This window comes from Salmo trutta, chromosome 12 (assembly GCF_901001165.1).
Source record: "Salmo trutta chromosome 12, fSalTru1.1, whole genome shotgun sequence".
Lineage (NCBI taxonomy): Eukaryota > Metazoa > Chordata > Actinopteri > Salmoniformes > Salmonidae > Salmo > Salmo trutta.
The window spans coordinates 18,562,480-18,582,610 of record NC_042968.1 but is presented as its reverse complement, the minus strand read 5'-3'; the positions used below and the strand labels follow the sequence as shown (position 1 = coordinate 18,582,610).

The 20,131-nt window shown below is 45.1% G+C and overlaps 1 protein-coding gene across 6 annotated transcripts in view; it reads left to right on the top strand.

Annotated features, from left to right (window-relative positions):
• zfhx3b (zinc finger homeobox 3b) overlaps nt 1-20,131 on the top strand; it is a 165,617-nt gene that overhangs the window by 123,134 nt on the left and 22,352 nt on the right. For all 6 annotated transcript variants that reach the window (XM_029767431.1, XM_029767432.1, XM_029767430.1 and 3 more), the window contains one exon: nt 7,705-7,812. In XM_029767431.1, the coding sequence (XP_029623291.1) occupies nt 7,705-7,812 (108 nt within the window). The remainder of the gene's footprint in view (nt 1-7,704; nt 7,813-20,131) is intronic.

The window sequence follows — 20,131 nt, the reverse complement described above, 5'->3', positions numbered from 1 at the left end:
TTCACATTCAGTCTGCTTTATTTGTCAGATATTAAACAAAAGCAACTTGGTGTAGATCATATTTAATAAATGTGTGGATGTAAAAAATGGTGCTGTCTTGTTAAGCACAGCGGGCTGTGTTGTGTGGCTGTGTGTGTGTCTGTGCAGAGAGTGAGGCTCTGGAGCTAAGCTGTACTGTGCTGTACCTGGTAATTAAAGGGAGTTTGTGGCAGAAGCCAGACATCGGGAGAGATGAGCTATGAACAAAAGAGCTGTGACAGTTTCGGGTTATGTGATTTTTATGTCCCTTTTTTGCCAAATAAAAAATCAATACATTTTTTCCGGGTTATACATATTCAGAGTGCCCGCCATGCTTCCTCCCTGATGGGGAGTGGGGAGAGGGAGGGGGTAGATGAGGGGGGGGCTACTCGCCTGTCACAACTGTACCATCGCATTTTCCGACCCACTGGTGAATACTTCAGAGTTGATGTGATTGCCCTTCATGACAGCAGTGATGCATTTTTCCTATCCCCCCTCCCTCTGGATCCTGCTTAACTAGCCCCCTTCAATAGTCTAGAAATAGGTGAAGCTATTGTGGTGTGAGATGACGGAAAAGAGGGATGCATTAAGAAAAGGCTTGATTTTAAAAGAAAGACAAGAAGGCGTGGAACATTAACATAAGTGTGTGTGTGTGTGTGTGTGTGTGTGTGTGTGTGTGTGTGTGTGGGGGGGGGGGGGGAGTGTCTGTGTCTTTGTGCAGGCCAGATCTCCCCCAGACATGAGAGCAGTAGTGTGTCCGGTGATGTCTTTGCCTCCTGCGCAAGCTTTTAGCCCATCGCCTGCCAGGGAAAAGGACAGTCTGCATCCTCCTTTGTCCATAATGTGTGTATAGACAAGGCTACCGTCATACAGGACACAGCGTAATGGCCAGTCAGAGCTGTTTGCCTGTGTTTATTCTGTGTGTGTGTGTGTAGAGGTTAGCTGGAGAGAATGATCCCTGAATGCTCAGTCCCTGTGCGGGCACATTAACCTACATCCCCCGCTCCTCTCCTCCTGTCCTCCTCTCGTCCTCTCCTCCTCTCGTCCTCTCCTCCTCTCGTCCTCTCCTCCTCTCCTCCTCTCGTCCTCTCCTCCTCTCCTCCTCTCCTCCTCTCCTCCTCTCCTCCTCTCCTCCTCTCCTCCTCTCGTCCTCTCCTCCACTAAAACACAAAAGAGAAAAGAAATAGAACACCACTCTTCACAGATGTATTTATAATGTGTCTAAATATCAATAAAACAAGCAATAATTCTACTAATTAGTATTAATTCCTATGATATAATTACTTTAGGGAAAATACTTTAAATTGACATATGCTGTGTGTACTATACTGCCCAATTAGATAGTCATATGTTTTTTTGTGAGCTCTATTTTGAAGGGAGAGGAGCCGTTTCATCACGATTGATGTCCTGTTTACAGCTCCCTACTTATGGGAGATGTAGAGCATCCATTGCAATAGACATGTCATGTTTGCGATGCGGTGTCACATCAGGTATTGAAACAAAGTGATGTCTATTTAGAATAACAGGATATTCCGGAGGCATGTGTAAATTAGATTTCCCCCTATTAGACGCTGCTGCCGTTGCGGACAGATAAAATAATTCCGTCTGCGTGACCCTTGGTGACCTGAATAAGGGCTGAATGTCCACTGAAATGGCCAGTGACTTTGAAAGGCTAGGGGGATCAAATTAAGTGTTGCTTGGAAGGCTTAGGGGGGTTAGCCGGGCATGGCGGGGGGGTTAGGAGAGGAGTGCTGGGAGAGAGAGAGGAGATGGGGCCCACTGGTATTGTTCTAAGGCAGTGTGAGCTATCCCTGCTGTTTGTGATTAACTTGCTGTTTAAAGTTTTTTAGCTATTAGCTGCCCTAACCCCGGACCCCCTTTACCCCTCCTCCTCCTCCTGCTCCTCCTGCACCTCCCCCTCCTGCCCCCAGCCCCATGGAGACACAAAGTATTCATTCACATTTAGATGGTGAGGTCACGGCAGGGCCAGTGGGGAGAGAGTGTCATGTCCTCCCTTAGACAGGTCAGGAATCTAGCACGTAACTCAGTCCCACACCGCCAGAGAGACACCACGGCCCTTTAAACCAAGGTACTCTTCTTTCCTTCCTAAATGTGAGGAGTATGTGTGTGTGTGTGTGTGAGAGAGGGGTTTGAGAGACTGAAAGAGCATTAGAGATACAGGACACTCCTCTTTGAATGTGTGGGGTGTGTTGTGGTGTGTAAGACTAGTGGAGTGTTGGACAGTCAGTTGGTCAGCTTGTGCCGTGTGTTGGTGTGACGCTAGGTCTCAGAGTGCATGAGTCAGACACTGTGTTTATGGTAGCAGGGGAATCAACCAATCCTCACCACATATTTGACTTGCTTTATTTCTAATTGTATCTTATGCTTGTATTTACAATCACTTTGGAAGTTTCCTGTCGACATCCATTAAGTATGAAATATTATAATATTTTTTTATATAACGAGTTCTGCATTTATCACTTATATTTTGTATATCACTTTTCAATATTTTTTTGTTTCTATCTTAAATAGGATGTTGATATCAGCAGTTTGTTGGACTGTTTGAATGGCGGTGTAGTTGCTGTGTGGGACTGTGGTTGTATCATATGTTATGGTTGACTATTATTACTAAGTGATGGCCCATACCTCTCTAACCTCTCACCTCTCTGGTTAGGGAGTGGGCCGTGTTTTACTCAGTCGTGGTTTTCTGACAGCTAGCTCATGAGCGAGGGCATGAGGAGGGGTCTGGGCCGGGGCAAGGTTACTTTTTGGGAGGGGTGGGAGTGTTTTTCTGTGTGTTGTGGTTTAAGGGAGCGAGGAGGGGGGCTTGCGTATGGGGCATAGAGGTGCTGATATGAGGAGGGGACAATGCATGAAAGCCCCCAGCATGGGGCCTGTATCCCATTGTCCCATGGTACCCTCCTGTCACTTTCATTTGACACCCCCCAGTCCGGAGTCAGGCCAGCTTTGATATGGGGATGGGGTGCAAGGGATGATGGGGAGCAGGGGGATTTTAAAAGAAAGAGGTAGAGGAGAAAGATAGTCTGTGAGGTGTGAAATAAGATTGCTTTTTATCCGACAGCGCGGCGTTAAAGAAAAGGAAGCTGTCCAGAGCTGGATAAAGCGGGGGAAGTGCACCCCTGATTTCCAGTTGAAGTGCTGTGACACCTGGTTAAAATGATAACAACAGCCTCAATAATCATAATGAGAGTAATGAGAGCTCCGACACACAGCCAGCTACACACCACAGAGGAGCCCTAGTGACTAGCACAGCTCAACCCCCACTCCTGGTACTCTAAGACTGGGGAGAGGCACAGCTCAACCCCCGCTCCTGGTACTCTAAAACTGGGGAGAGGCACAGCTCAACCCCCGCTCCTGGTACTCTAAGACTGGGGAGAGGCACAGCTCAACCCCCGCTCCTGGTACTCTAAAACTGGGGAGAGGAGAACTGGTACTCTAAGACTGGGGAAAGGAGAACTGGTACTCTAAGACTGGGGAGAGGAGAACTGGTACTCTAAGACTGGGGAGAGGAGAACTGGTACTCTAAGACTGGGGAGAGGAGAACGGGACAGAGAGGGACAGGCAGAGGAGTCTGCTGCTGAGCATGAAAGGGAGACTGACAGACATGCAAAAATGAGCAGGGATTCACTTGTGTGTGAGGAGCACTGGAGCCATTTGCAGCAGGTAGGATTGGATTATGTGTTAATAGAATGGCTGTTAGTTTAGCATGTGTTCAGCTGCAACAGAGGAGGAGTTTGACTGGCTGATTTCTATGTACACTGTCTATATATATAATTATTTCAGTCTCGGAAGGAATACTGGAAAGTGCAGTGGTTACCATCTATTATTTATTAGTCCGTTTGTGCCTGTCAGTGGGATTAGTATTAGTGTAATCACTGTTCTTCTGGGGAAAGGAAGGCTGTTTGGCCTCATCTGAAGGTTATCGCACTGTCTTCCCCGTCTCATCTTCACCGGCCGCTTCCTGCAGAGCATCTGCTTTTTACATCTCCACATATTTCTTCTCCTATTTCCTTCCCTGTGTCTCTGTTGCTCTCTCTCTCCTCATCCACCCACCCCCCATTAATGTGTGTGAGTACCTCGCTCTCTCCCGGCTTGTATAGGGTGACACCTATGGGTCTACTTAAGCCCCTGCACTTACAGGCAGGCAGAGGGAGAGCGAGGGAAGGAGAGCAGCAGCCGCGCGTGTGTGTGTGCGTGTGCGTGTGTGCGTGTGTGCGTGTGTGTGTGTGTGTGTGTGTGTAAATGCATGCGTGCGTGCGTACGCGTGCGTGCGTGTGTCAGGGGGAAATAGATGCTTCAGTTTGTCTTTTTCATCTCCATGTCACACCATTTCACCTGGCTGCTGTGTCTGGGATGCCTTCTGCAGACAGAGAGCTGGTAGGATGGAGAGACTATAGGACTGTCTCTGTTGACATGCAGTGCAGGACTGATATTTTTATGGGTGTAATCTGTGTCTGCAGCGGAGGCTTATTCAGCTTGCCTGATTAGATTAACAGAACAGTTTAATATCACTATATGAGGAGGGTTAATGAAGACAATTCATTAGACAACAACCTCCAGGCTATTGTCCTTTAAATTTGAATGATTGAGGTTAGAAATGGCCTATTGCCATAGCTCTGAGTGTTTCTCCCCGTCTATTTCCAGTCCTAATCTATGAGTCCGTTTTAGTGGCTCTTCCATTTGCATCCTACTCTTAGGCCACTTGTGACCTTTCATTAATTATGGCTGGAACCGGCTTTAATCATTGTGTAATACCGTTGGAGATGAGATGAGGAATAGACACAGTCATTTGCCACTTAAAGATGTACTGCCGCTCGTGGAATTAAATGTCTGCATTTCTACATTCATTATGGGGGGTTACTGTGCGGTGTGTGGTGGAAGTGTCATACATCTTGATTAAAAACCCAAATGAAGAAGTGTGAGTGAGAGGGGGCAGGCAGGCAGTCAGCAGAGGCTGGGGGGAGCTCTCTCTACGTCCCACAAGAGATCCGTCTGGAGAATGCTGAGGTGACAGCTGTTGTATTCAGTGACGTTGAATAGAGTTCAAATCTGGACTGTGGATCACTGCAATGTTCCTGAAAAAGCACGTTGAGGTGTGGAGGTGTGGAATTAGACACACTGTAAGAGTAGGACATCTCAGAATGACATGCAGACCCTTTTTAAAGGTGTGCAATTTACCTGGGGATTATTTTGTAATCTGAGCACTTGTGCGGCTGTATGGTATTCTAATTCTCCGGGAGTTGTGTGGATTTGTGCAGGCTGGAGTTAGATGGGATTTTGGGGCTAGGCTGCGGCTTTCCTCTGGTTTACGGGGCGACGGTTTAGGACCGCCTCGCCAGCACAGGATGGGCTACGCTGGACGGAACTTACAGGTTGCCTTGGAAACATAATAGAAACATGGTCAATAATAAAATAAGGAAAAAATGTATTTATGCGAGTGGGATCTGGGGATCACTTAAATGTGCTTTTTACTGGGAGCCAGTTATCCCTGTTAAATACCTTCATTTATACACAGGATCGCCGTCTGCTTCTAGCAGTAATGTCTAGCAACATAATCCATACACCAATCATTCTGTTGTGAGGAGAGGGGCTTCTTACTTTGGGAAACAGTCAGGAACTCCTGGATATTGTTCTTGCCTCATGACACAGAGGTGTTTTCTGTTGAGTTAAAGCTTTGTCAATGACAATCTCCTCAATGCTGTAGTTATTATCATAACTGGAATAATGATAGTTATTGCAATTATGATGCATGCTTGTATGGTATCTTCAGTTTACAGTAAGAAGCACTTTTCAGGCCTCTAAATCCAATCTTTTGTTAAGTCAGTGAGAAAATCACATTGACAAACTCATAGCTTATTTTGTAGGATGGAATTGTATATTGTACTATTGAGCTATGTATTATTGCTGTCTTTAGTAAGTGTGTTTCTCTTGGTGCATCAATGATTAGGATAGCAGAACTCCAATAGCACATTATCATCGCAATTTCAGCCTGATCTAAATGTGTAATCACTTTACACACGGTATCATGTGTCTCTCGTCGTATAGCTTTCATTTCTCTTTGATTTACATGTGAATATAGAAGCACAGGAAATATCTATTTACCATGAGAACTGAAGGAGATTGAAATGTTTGAAGTACTTCACGAATTGCCAGTCATGAATGAATAGAGATAATACAAAACAAAGCATTTAACCATACCATGCTGGTAGTGAAATGTGCATCTTTGATTTGATTCAAAATGTTCTATTCAGAAACCATTTTTAGAGGCTATTTGTGCTGGTGAAGCTTTGGGTCTGTGTTTCGTTCCAGGTTACATAGTTGGTAACTACAGTTTAGGAGTGTAAGTGCTATAGTAGATCATATGAGGCCATAAAAGTCGTGTACGTAGTGGCTTGTCTAGTGGTGAGCTCAGATCAGATGTGTGTTGACTGCAGGGCTGAATATGTGAACAGGATATTTCAGTGGCTATTGTTGTAGCATTGTCAATATATCAATAGACTGTCGAGTAGAGACCTGAGAGTGGAAGCATTTTCAAAAGAACATTTAAGTACATTTGCGGAGAATTAGCTGACTTGTGTAGTAACTGATAGGCCTTATTGACTGCGGCCCAGTTTACTGTTGTCAAATCAATGTGGTTGCGTGCTAGTCGCACTACTTTTAAACAAACTTAACAGGCCGAGGGCCTGCTCGGGGGGCACTGGAGAGAAATAAAGAAGATTGATGCCCTTTTTATTATCATTTTTTTGCCATATTTCCCTCCGTGCATTACTTACAGATGGCATTATCGGATATTGTTTGGAGTTCAATGCTTTTAAATGGGCTGATATATTGAGCTGAGGCTTTTAAGGTCATTACAGGGGATTTCTGTATTTGACTTGGCAGAAAAATCAAATGAATTGCCGGTCTGAAAGTTTTAAATATTTATGATTTTTTATTTTGCAATAGCGAGGAAGTAGAGGTGAAATGAACCCTGTATTGGTAAGTAGCCTAGCAGACTGCAGCTGGGGACAGTAATGCATGTGGAGAGAGAGAAAGCGAGAGAGAAGGAGAGAAAGAGGGAGAGAGAGAATATCTCTATAATCTCTAGAAACACGCTCCTCACACAATTATTTTTCCTGTCTGCATACTTCAAACCGCTTTGGAAAATGTGTGTATGTCTCTACCACATGTGTGTGGTTTTCTGCAGTTTTATGTCCACATTAAAGAGAGGAAGCCATAAAGATATTTGTGTCATGGGCTTGAATAAATTAAGAATTATAACTTTGGGGCTTGTATAAAAAATTATGATGGTTATTATTGTTATTATATTTTCAAATGAACTGTAATTATTTTCTAAATGTGTTTGTATTAGTGTGGATACAGCAGAGAAAATAGATGAGAGAAAATATAATACATTTCCTCTATCTCTGTTTTGATGAACAAAAATGATTTCTCAAATTGTATTTTTTTAATGAAAATAAATGGCAAAATGCACTCATGGTGATCAAGCAGCACAGGGCAGAAAGCAGATCCCGCCCTCTTTGTCTGGTAACCTTTTAACTGCGTGTCAGCGAATGTAATTGTTGTAAGCTCCTATAGAAAAAAAACGCTGCTGTCCCTTTAAGTGCTTCCACCAATTCTGATGGCGTGTTGATTTACATATCCCATCCTCTCCTCCCCCTTCAGGAGAGCTGAGCGAGGATGTGGAGGCTGCCAGTGAGACCACCACAGAGCAGGAGGACCAAACCAAAGACAGAGAGAGTGGGGGGGAGAAGGAGCTCACCAAAGGGACAGGTAAGGCCTATATTTACACTACACACATTTAGGCAACACTGCCCTCAGGGATCATGTGCTATTGCACCTGATTTGTTCTCAACAGAAGGCCTTTTGTCTCAAATAATTATACAGATTCTACACAAATGTCAGAGTCCCTTTAATATTGCTCTGTTACAAATCCACAAATCAGTTTGTAGTGTTTTCTTTAAAGGAGGCCTTTCTGTTTCTTACTGTAGGAGGGAGACAGGTCTCCTCTCATCAAATCCTATCTGATGAATTAGCCAAATTGTCAATTGAGCTAATCTGGTCAGGTGACTCATGTTTTGTCAGTTGTCAGTGGATTTTATGGAGAGGGGCCTGGGCGCATAATTCAAGCTCAGCCACGTGTGTGTGCCCATGTGACAGGCCTGCCTCCCGCCTGCACTGCACTGATTGTGTGTGACAGAAACACACACCTGTGTTAAATGTTATCAGATAGGGATATTTCTCTCTGTGGGCTTTCTGATGCCAGGTGCAGGTGTTGAGTTCCATGGAGAGGTGGGGCTTGAGCTGAGGCGAGACATTAGTGTTCAGGCCTTTTCTAACCTGAGGCCTACTTTTACCTGCAGATTAAAGGCCTGTGTTTTGGTGGGAGTCCATGATTGTTTGTTGTTGTAGGTTTTAGGATGAATCCTATCTGCTTTTAATGTGATTAGTTTACATCAGTGTGCATTAGAAATGGTTCAGCTGATTTCTGCTGCTAGTCGAGGTCAGCAGGTCCAGGCTGAACGTGTGTGGGTGTATGAGTGTGAGGAGGAGGTTCACAGACAGGAAGTGTTTGTGACTGCCCCCCACTGCTTGGCCCCCCTGGCCATATGTTCACGTCAGAGCATAGCTAGGGTTTGTGTCAAGCCCTGTTGGGGGTCTGGCCTGGATATCCAATCACAGCACTCCTAGACCAAGAATATTCTAAACTTCCTTGGTAGAATTAGTTAGAAGTTATAGTAATATGTTATAGTAATAATAGTTCGGTAACAATCTAGTAATAGTTACAGTAATAGTCATTAGTAATAGCAGTATACTATATAGGGCTCTATTTTCGGCTGATGTTTTTGTTTTTCAGCCCTAACGCCAGGTTCGGCAATTTATCTGTCTTATATCAGTTTGCTTGCGTTCAGATGGGCAGGGTGGAAGTATTTGAGGCATGTCCTTAAAAACATGATCCAAAGTTGTAATTTCAGCGCTGATAGGGATATTTAAGACCAACCAAAAGCTGGTTTTAGCGGTAACGTAGTTGCTTATGGCATGAACTTTGACAGTGGAAACACAGTCTATCCAGCCTGACGCACACTGCCCATATGCACATGGAACAAGAGTAGCCTAATGTGCTTTTGGTGCCTTTAGAAATATAAAAAACATTTAGTTCTTCCTATTTGGTTTTATTTGGTTAAAAACCAAGCATAGCCTTACCCTCCTCTCAATTAGGCTTTTTTTGTCTGCTCTATGTAATTGCGAAGTAGTCAAGACTGCCGATAAAGGGTTTGTGCCTCCTGAGACGGCTTGGAAATAAATCTTAATCACCGAAGCTTTATTAAAATATAAAGTTTGAGAGGAGTAAAACAGTGAGCTGACATTCACTTTTTATCTAAGCATTGTAGGCAGGCTCACATTATTTTAGCCATGCAGGTCCTGTTTTGGATGTGCATAAAACCCTCCATATTCTGAGTTGTTTTAATATTATATGCCCACATGGAGAAATGATGGTGCCTGTAAGTGTGACATAGCCTATTTAAAACAAGTTTGTTGTTTTGTTTAGCATTTTATTATAATTATTTGTTCTTTATTAGGCATTTTTGGCATGTCCATGCTCAGCCATAATACAATTTACAGTATACCTAGCCCCTATATCAGTGTGAATGCTATTGAAGGCATGCAATTACTTAGAACAATGTGGACTGCAAATGGGTTCAAGTTAACCTACTTAGCAAAGTTAGGTCTACATTTTGTTATTTCATTTCTGTAAGCCATTTAATAAACTATAATGGACTAACATTGGAATTGGAGTTGATTCCAAGGCAATACATAAAAGACTGTAAATCCAAAACTTGAAGCAACCACATATTTCACCAAGGAGCACGTTCTGATTGGCCAGTGAGGGCCCAAGCCTCGACACACCCACAACTTGTTTATTCATCAAAACCCAGCCCTTTCGCGCCAACGTCTGCAAGTGTGCCGATAATTGTGACAGTGAAAATAGCAAAGATATTTCTGATACACCCCTGAACCTATAGCACTACCGCCTGTGCTTAGGTTTACCATTGTGTTAGGTTAGTTAAATAGAGCGCTTAGGTTTACCATTGTGTTAGGTTAGTTAAAATAGAGCCCTTAGGTTTACCATTGTGTTAGGTTAGTTAAAATAGAGCCCTTAGGTTTACCATTGTGTTAGGTTAGTTAAAATAGAGCCCTTAGGTTTACCATTGTGTTAGGTTAGTTAAAATAGAGCCCTTAGGTTTACCATTGTGTTAGGTTAGTTAAAATAGAGCCCTTAGGTTTACCATTGTGTTAGGTTAGTTAAAATAGAGCCCTTAGGTTTACCATTGTGTTAGGTTAGTTAAAATAGAGCCCTTAGGTTTACCATTGTGTTAGGTTAGTTAAAATAGAGCGCTTAGGTTTACCATTGTGTTAGGTTAGTTAAAATAGAGCCCTTAGGTTTACCATTGTGTTAGGTTAGTTAAAATAGAGCCCTTAGGTTTACCATTGTGTTAGGTTAGTTAAAATAGAGCCCTTAGGTTTACCATTGTGTTATGTTTGTTAAAATAGAGCCCTTAGGTTTACCATTGTGTTAGGTTAGTTAAATAGAGCCCTTAGGTTTACCATTGTGTTAGGTTAGTTAAAATAGAGCCCATAGAGCGTTGAGGCCTGAGGTGCTTTCCCATTGGTTCTTGGGGTGGTGTGGGGAGCGTTGACACACCTTTTTGAGACAGATACTGTGTAAATATCCATCCAAACACTGTTGGCTATTGGCCTACTGCTCCACATGTATGAAACATGCTTTTCCATTTAGCACACAGTATACAGGAGTACTGTGGAACAGTATAATACAGCACTGGGTTAATGGAAGGTCCTTTTTATACTTTGAGTTTTTACTGTTATGAAGTAGAAAAGGGAATAAGTATTATCAGTAATTAGTTTTGATCTAGCTATTTGTTTCATGTTGTCAGACAAGGATGGAAGAGAGTAGGGGGATTTCTTGTAATCTCCTCCCATCCAATAGACAGAGTTGTGGTAATGAAAGCCAACATCACAGACTAGCAGGCAAAGTGAGAGATGGCATTTTAACTAGACCAGCTCCATCCCTGGAACGGGGGGGTGGTTAGAGTTCTGATGTCTTCATTTACATTAGTGAGGTTAAAAGCTGGAAAACAATCCAGACCTTTTGCATACCTACATTTTTTTTAAAGAAAGTTCTGCGAAAAAGTTCATCACACCACTTGAAGCCCCATCTTTGTAAAAAGGTCTTTGATATTCTAACTTTTATTTTAAATGAGCCTGAGTTGTTTGTGCTCTTTGAAAGGGTGACACTCCTCTTTGATGGGAGAAATAATGTTATGCATGCCTGCCTGAAAAATGGCTAAAAGTACATTTTAACACATCAAAATATAGCACTTTAAAAAGCATTAAAATGAGCCAAGCGATTAATAATTCACTCATACCTGTGGTGCTCAGGAAGAGTCCTCGCATTAGCATTCCTGCTTTTTGAAAGGCATGCAATTTGATACAAGCATATTCAATTCCTTTCCTCCCCTCTGTCAGTCACTAATCACCAAATAAGTGTGTTTCTGTGTTTTCACAAAGGAAAGATGTGCTTGCATATGAAAAATGTACATCTTCCCAGCAGCTTATTAGAACCGCTTAGTTAAAAATAGCGTGTGCATTAGGAAACCAGGTCTGGGTTTCTGTTTGATGTCAGTGAAAAGGTGGGTGGGTGGATAAGGTGGAGGGGTGGAGGGGTGGAGGGATGGGGGGCGGCTGTGTTGTCAGCTGAGAAAGGAGACGGGAGCACTAGTTTAATGGAAGGTCGCTTTTTCTACTCTATTTTTGTATGACTGATGGACACAGCGCCGGTACAGAGACCCTCTATAACCCTGTATGAACAACAGCAGAGGAACACAGAATGCATTTGGTAAACAGAGGCATGCTTGTTGTGGCTGATGATTGTCTCAGGATGTCTGAGAAGGCAAACAACACACTGATGCTGTTTGTTGGACTAGACTGTGATGGACTGAGCTAGCCTGTTATTTAAAGGACTGTCTGAAAAGTGCTCCGTCTCCCGCTGTCTGATGGTGTGCCGCTCTCCTAAGGTCCGTCATTAGAACTATTGAAGTGTTTCGTCTCATCCTTGTCATACAACCATTGGAACTTGGTGTAGAGACGTTGTTCCCTTTACAAGTGACAGTCACTATCAGGCAGGTGGCATTAGCAGAGGCAGAAGAAAGGAATCTTCCTTTTTAAAGCTACTGTCAATCTTATTTTCCCTTTTTAGTGCCACAGCGCTTCAAAATTCATTAAAGCCATTTAGAAATGCATGTGTATTCTGCATGTCTTCTCGTGCTGAAAGATTTCTACAATATGCCGCTCACACAGGTGAACACACACACCACACTTTGTAATTATTTTCCATGAGAGAGCGAGGGATGACATACAACCACAAGTTTAGTTTGTACATTGAATTCATTACTTATTTAAACAATGAAGTTCGTGTTGGCAGAAGCAGCGATTTAGGCAACTTCCCCAATAAGCTATCCAGGGGTCGTTTCTAATGCGGCCAATGAAATATTTATAAATGGCCAGCGTCGAGCCTTGCTCCCCTTCTACTCATGCCTTGTTCACCTAGCTGAGGCAGCATTAGTGAAATGGAGGGGTTCTGCTCCGGAAGGCAAGGGGGGCTGTACCTAGATTAGAGCAGAACAGTATTAATGCAGGAGGTGAATACACAGGGATGGAGGTAGGAGAAAGGTAGAGGAGGAAGGGAGAGGAGGGGGGCAGAAAGAGGAAAGAGGGATTGTTAATACACTTAAGGGCTAGGAGGAATGGCCACAATATGATTTGACATGCTTAACATAAATGTATGGGAAGGGTTTGTATTGTGGTGGCCTATATGGAGAAATGGGAGGGAAGGGTGCGGTGTGTGTGTGTGGGGAGGGAGTGGGGGTTGCAATCTTCTGCAATTGAGGTTTATGAATAATTCCTCTCATACCCCCTTCCTGACTTTCAAATTATGGGAGCTGGAGCGAGGGAGGGGAAAATGATATTACAGCGCGGGGTCATCCGCATTCTGTCACCGGCAGAGCACCCAACCAAATTGGTCCCATCTCTTTTCCCTTAAATATTTACTTTTACCTATGAATCTCTGTGATTGGATGAGTGTGGAGGAGCCCGTTGCTGTGAGTGTGTGTCTGGTTGTGAGTGTGTGTTGGTTTGTATGTGTAGATTTGTGTGTGTCTGTGTGTGTGAGTGAAGGGACGTTAGACTATGGATGCATCTCTGTCAGTGCAGTGAACATTAGCAGCCCCTGGATGCAGAGGAGTGATACTGCAGGCTGAACATATAATGGTCTGTGCTCTCCAGTCTTGGGAGTGGTGTGTGGCTCACACTGAAACGTACACATGGGGATGTGGTAGCTTTAAAATCTAGTTTTAGTAATAGTCTCATGAGTTGTCAGAAATGCTGTGCTGGCCAGTAGGGTAAGGTTAGCAATGGACAGTGCTCATATATCTCATATTTTCAGATTTTTTAACAGTTCAGCCTAAGGAATGTATAATACCAATGGTCTAACAATGTGCAACTGTTACCCCATGAAGTCAGAGGAGAGCAGAAAAATATTTTCATATTCATATCATGTCCTTTGAGTGCTTGTCATCCCTCAAATTATAATTCCCTTTGTCTTTGAAGATTATAGACCATAAATTGTCCTTGTTTGTGAGCCAACTCCCTGAGAGATCAGTGTTTATGAGTTTTATTGCTATAGTGTTATGGGCCAGCCGTGTTGCTACTGCCTGTGTGCCGGCCGGGTGGGCAGGGAGGAGTGTCCTTTAAAGGTGAACGCCATGTCAGCCGTCTGCTCAGTGGCCTGAAGATTAATAACGCGGACACTAATTACTATCTCCTTTTAATTTCTTCATTTTAAATGTGTTTTTGTTGCAGTCACGCCTGTAGGCCTATATAAACCACTCTCTTCTTTTCCCATACAGTGTGGAGCTGGTTTTTCATTTAATAAAAGTCAGGGTTATCCACCAAGGATACTGAGGAATGATGAGCCTCGATATAGAGTCGCTTTGGCGTGAGGCTTTGGTTGTAATTTTCTTTATTTGAAATTAATTGATGCAGAGTAATTACCTGAGAAGTATGAGGTGAAGTGGAATATAGCCTTTGTCGCTCAGGGCTCTAACATGGCCTGTAGATTAAAAAAGACGGGCAGAAAGGGAGGGGAAAAGAGAGATCATATTCAGTTATTGTTAGCATATGCATTAAAAGTGAATGACTTGTAGCACTGGGGAGTTGAACCTGCTTCTCCATATTAATGGTTAAATTGCTGAGGGACTAGAGGCGAGTGAAGAGCAGAGGGACATGGGGAGAGAGAGCTTCAGTAATTTGGCCCTGTGAAGTGTGGAGTGGGTGGGTTAGTGGGGAGGGGGTGAGGAGGAGACTGAATGGATGGAGTTCCAGTACAGTAGATGGCTGTGAGTCTGTCCCTGAATGATCAGGCCATTGTGGGAAGGGATTGTGAGAGGGGTGGTTGTGGGTAGGATGCGGCTAGGCTTGGGCCCAGGGCAGAGTGGTGGGTATCAGGCTGTAGGGCCATGTGGCCTGGCTCCACCGGAGCCTAAACTGTGGCTTATGTTTTTACGACCGGAGGCTTCAGGGTTCCGAGGCGGGGCTGGGTCTGCAGACAGGATAGGGCCAGTCGGTAGAAGGGGCGGAGCTGGTGACCACATGCATCCTTTTCCAAGGCCTCCTGGGGGACAGTGTCCATACTGAAGGTCAGGCTTCTCCAGCCAGTTGTGAGAGAAGAGGGCACCACCAGGCCTACCATCCCAGACCCAGACACCCGCCACAGGAAATCATTCTCTCCCCCTTTCTTCTTCCTCTCCTCTCCTCTCCATCCTGTTAGCTCCAACTCGTGGAATATCCCTTCCCAAGGATGTAGAGACAGATCAATGACACAATGGCAGCTGTGATTGCATTCCTCGAAGATTTCAATGGCAGAAGAGCTGTTGTGTTAATTCAGCCTGGCTTGTGTCGGTCACTCACTTCAGCTGCCATCTTTTTCCCCCCTTGAAAGCACAACAAGGCTGTGATTGCTACAGAGACCAGGCTGTGTGCTGACAGCCCCCTCGCTGCAGCCTGAGTAATGCAGCCCAGCCCAGGGAGGTGAGACAAGGTGCCAAAGTCCAATTCACTTACGGGACTCGACAGCACAAAAGCCCCTGGTTTACGGAAAAGGCCCATGAATTAATAATCACCTAATTGACTCTTAAGGGTTCTTTCCCTCCTGCTATACCTTTTGTGCTCTCAGATGAATGTCCACTCTGTGTATCTGTCAGAGTTGGTTTGGGATGGATGTGAGGTGGGTGTGTAATGAGCGGAGAGGAGAGGTCAGGGTCACACACAGGGTCCTCTCAGTCAAATAGGTCACTGGGGAGGCCCCACTGTGATCCACATGTATGGATGAAGCCATAAAGATGAGCCCAGCCCCTCTGATGACAAACTGATTCACACCCTATCACAGGTGAGCTACACAGACAGTTCCAGGACAAGGTCACACAGGGACTCCATATATGAAAGCACAGCTCAAAATGTCCTCCAATGGTAATTTGACAAGGAGAGACAACGAGATTTGAATATTAAAGAACTTGACATCCTTGATTGCCATTTTATGCAGCATATTAAACTTCAAATTGCCTCCCAAGGGCAGGCCAAAAGAAGTGGGACTTTAGAGAGCAATAGAGTTCACCTTACTGTACGCTTTCCCTCCAACTGAACCCAATGTCTTTATTTTGCCTTTCATAGCCAGAATGTGGCTGTGTGCTGAGTCCAGTGCACATTAATTACAGTGTGGGTCCTGGAGGAGGCAGAGCCAATGTTCTGCTCCTAGTCCCTGTTAATGGATCTGGTCGGTCCCGATGCTCGGCCATGTTCTGATACCAGCCCAACCATGCCACACTCAGACCGCACACACCGCTAAAATCCCCTCACCCTCTGTTTTTATCAGCCTCCTTTTCATTCCGGTATGTTCCCAGGCTCGCTCTGTGTTGGTCTCTCTTTTTTTCTCTTCACTCGACAACGAAAACAGGATACGGTAGCTGGACTTTAGTCACAGGGCTGGTGGCAGGAGTGGGCGGTTTGGATTCTTAGAAGAGAGCGATTGATCAGATTTATGGACTCCTAACAGGCCGTGACGAGGTAAGGCTGTGCCCTGAACAAGCCTTCCCACCCCGCTCTCAGACTCTCTCTCTCTCTCTCTCTCACACACACACACATACACACACACTCAAACACTCACACACACTGTACATGTACACCCACATACATTATACACTGGTAGACCCAGGCAGCTGCTGGTTATTGTTTGAGGGCTTCTTGTGTATTGTTTAATATAGGTATTAAGTGTGTTGGCCTCGGGACTCCATAGCCCAAGCATTATGTTGTCCATTACTCTGGCCTGATTGATCATATCAGCCTCATTGAAGACTGTTGTCCAGTAATGCTGCCTCTCTCAGAGCAGAGCAGGCTTCAGCTGCTTCCCCTTCTCCAGCTGTTTGCCCTGTACTGAAGGGCCTGGCCACATATGAGCATTTATGGTCTTTATGTGTGAGGATTTCCACCCTGATACTGAGCAGTTAGAGTCTGATAACTGCTTAGCAAGGCAGCAAGGTCCTGGTCTGGTAGGAGGGTTTACCTCCCAGTCTTTTAACACAAGGGGGGGGGGGACTACCACCAGAGAGTGAGTGGGCCAGAAAACAGAAATAGGAAGAGAGGAGGAGTGAGGACAGGGGGCAGTGAGTGAAGAGGCAGTGAAGTGTAGTGAAGTGGAGGAAGAAGTGGTGAGGACAGTTCATGACTGAGAGGTTAATGTCAGGGAATGGGGAGGTGCCTTTGTTTAACATTTCCTTTGTTTATTGGTTGATGTGTTTAATGGGATTGTGTCTGACTGGACCTAATAAGGCCTCCCTGGCCAATCCCAGTGTCTCTGGGAGATCTAGCAGGCTGCTCTGACCAAAGCCAAGGCAGGGCCCCCACTGGGTAATCAGCTCAGCTGCCCCCGGCCTGATTGGAGCTGACATTTTAATGTCTGGAGCAGGAGTGTGGTCAGCCCTGCTTAACCTGACCCCCCCTAACCCCCCCTCGCCCCCTTCCCAATGCCCCCTGTTCTCAATTTGCCCTTCCAGGACTGTACAAATCAGGCCAAATTTAACTCTTTATGGCCTTGTTAAGGGCCGGCAAGACACCTCCTTAAGTTTCACAGTGAATTCTTTCCACTGGCGGCGGGGCACTGTGGTGCTCTGGCTCCCCCACGCCGGCACTGTGTGGATTTAGCTCCTTTACGAGCGCCGGCTTAGTATTTTTACTCAGCTGTGATTCTTTTCTGTTTGCTGCTCCCATTTTGTTTGGCTTTATTTCTCTCTCTCTCTCTTGTCTACCTCCCTCCCTCTCTTTCTCTCCCTCTCTCTCTTTTGGGTTTCTAACAGGGAGTGCTCTCCTCTCTGGTTAGCTGAGCAGAAGCTTCTTGTTGTGGGGCCCGGCTCAGTGGAGACGGAGAGAGACAGGGAGCGGGATGGAGGGAGAAGCTGGCTGCATTGTTAATGCTGCTGCAGGTTGCATTAAAAGGATTAACTGTGTGATACGTCCAGCTGGCTAGTAGAGCAGAGCACACTGGAGCCTGCAGTGACAGTAGAGAGGGGATATTCCTGCCTGAGATGGTACCTGACAATTAGCCGCTGTTTACATTTCAGCCTACTGTGTGTAACAAAGCATGGCTGTCTTGTACATCCTGTGGTGCATATGGATGCTAATCAGTAGTCTAATTCCCTACTGAATCCCCCTAAAGGTCTTTGGAAAAAGGTTTTGTTTCTCCTCAAAATTCCTGCTCTTTCTAAGAGCTGAATGGCGTGTTGTGGTTGTGAAGCCTGGTACCCGTGTTGGTTTGTGAAGGGGGGAACCCATGGTTGTGCTGTGAGGGGCTGGGGTGTGAATGAGTCTCTCTATCCACTCTCTCTTTGTCACAGTCCACTTGGCCCGACCCACAAACCACTGGAGGAGGCTTAGCTGGTTACAGAAATTCCAATTAAGTCGAGAGTTGCACTGGCACTCACTTGCTGTGTAGGCACAAAGAGCAGGAGGATTTACCCAAGCGGGGTCAAGCTATAGGTCAGTGTTTCCAGCAGGATTTCAGAGGATATTGGGTCCACAACTTCTAAAGCTCTAACTGCCAAGCCAAATTGCACCTCTCGTTCCTCTGACATCGTTCCTATTTCATTCCTGGCAGAGGAATCCAAGGACCTCACCTCTCGTTCCTCTGACACCGTTCCTATTTCATTCCTGGCAGAGGAATCCAAGGACCTCACCTCTCGTTCCTCTGACACCGTTCCTATTTCATTCCTGGCAGAGGAATCCAAGGACCTCACCTCTCGTTCCTCTGACACCGTTCCTATTTCATTCCTGGCAGAGGAATCCAAGGACCTCACCTCTCGTTCCTCTGACACCATTCCTATTTCATTCCTGGCAGAGGAATCCAAGGACCTCACCTCTCGTTCCTCTGACATCGTTCCTATTTCATTCCTGGCAGAGGAATCCAAGGACCTCACCTCTCGTTCCTCTGACATCGTTCCTATTGCATTCCTGGCAGAGGAATCCAAGGACCTCACCTCTCGTTCCTCTGACACCGTTCCTATTTCATTCCTGGCAGAGGAATCCAAGGACCTCACCTCTCGTTCCTCTGACACCGTTCCTATTTCATTCCTGGCAGAGGAATCCAAGGACCTCACCTCTCGTTCCTCTGACACCGTTCCTATTTCATTCCTGGCAGAGGAATCCAAGGACCTCACCTCTCGTTCCTCTGACACCGTTCCTATTTCATTCCTGGCAGAGGAATCCAAGGACCTCACCTCTCGTTCCTCTGACATCGTTCCTATTTCATTCCTGGCAGAGGAATCCAAGGACCTCACCTCTCGTTCCTCTGACACCGTTCCTATTTCATTCCTGGCAGAGGAATCCAAGGACCTCACCTCTCGTTCCTCTGACATCGTTCCTATTTCATTCCTGGCAGAGGAATCCAAGGACCTCACCTCTCGTTCCTCTGACATCGTTCCTATTTCATTCCTGACAGAGGAATCCAAGGACCTCACCTCTCGTTCCTCTGACATCGTTCCTATTTCATTCCTGGCAGAGGAATCCAAAGACCTCACCTCTCGTTCCTCTGACACCGTTCCTATTGCATTCCTGGCAGAGGAATCCAAGGACCTCACCTCTCGTTCCTCTGACATCGTTCCTATTTCATTCCTGGCAGAGGAATCCAAGGACCTCACCTCTCGTTCCTCTGATATCGTTCCTATTTCATTCCTGGCAACCTCACCCCTCTTTGGTTGCAATTTCAACTGAATTGTATTTTGATGAGGAGCAAGCTTATGATGTCGTTGGTCATGAGTACTTTGAAAGCGAAAATCCAATTTCTTGCTCCCTTCTCAACCAGTCCACAGCCACCTCAGCAGTATATATGGCCTTGCCTAGCATGACAGTCTGTTTTGATAATTGTGTGAATTGGTGAAATTGAAAATACAGTTGGGAATTGCTGAGGTTTACATCTCTTGATGAAAGTCTGGCAGTAGATTCACTCACTTATTGTAGGCCCCCTTGCTAGCTAATTGGATGTACTGTCTCAATGGGGACCATTCTACCATTGTAGACAATAACAATCTGTGCTAATGTTATGCAACTATTTATAGTTGGTGTTATTTCTATCATATCTGTGTAAATGGAACCATAGAAAAAGAGGTGAATGAATACACACCTCTCTGTTAGTCAGAGCTGGGTACCTGTATAGGAGCTGCTGTAAAGAGTACCTGGGAGAAACTAAGTAAAGAAAGCAGTCACATTGGAAGTTAAACTGAGGACTGATGTGGATCTCTTTACCTTAATGCTGGAGTGCGAGGAGATGTTTGCCTCGTCTCAAGTTTGGCGAATCCCTCATCTCCAGCGCCACTTCAAATGGAAAATCTGAGGTTGAGAGAAACCTAAAGCTGCTCAATGTGGCAAACTAATGTTTTGATTAGCCGTCTGTGGCGCTGTCTGATGTCCTAAC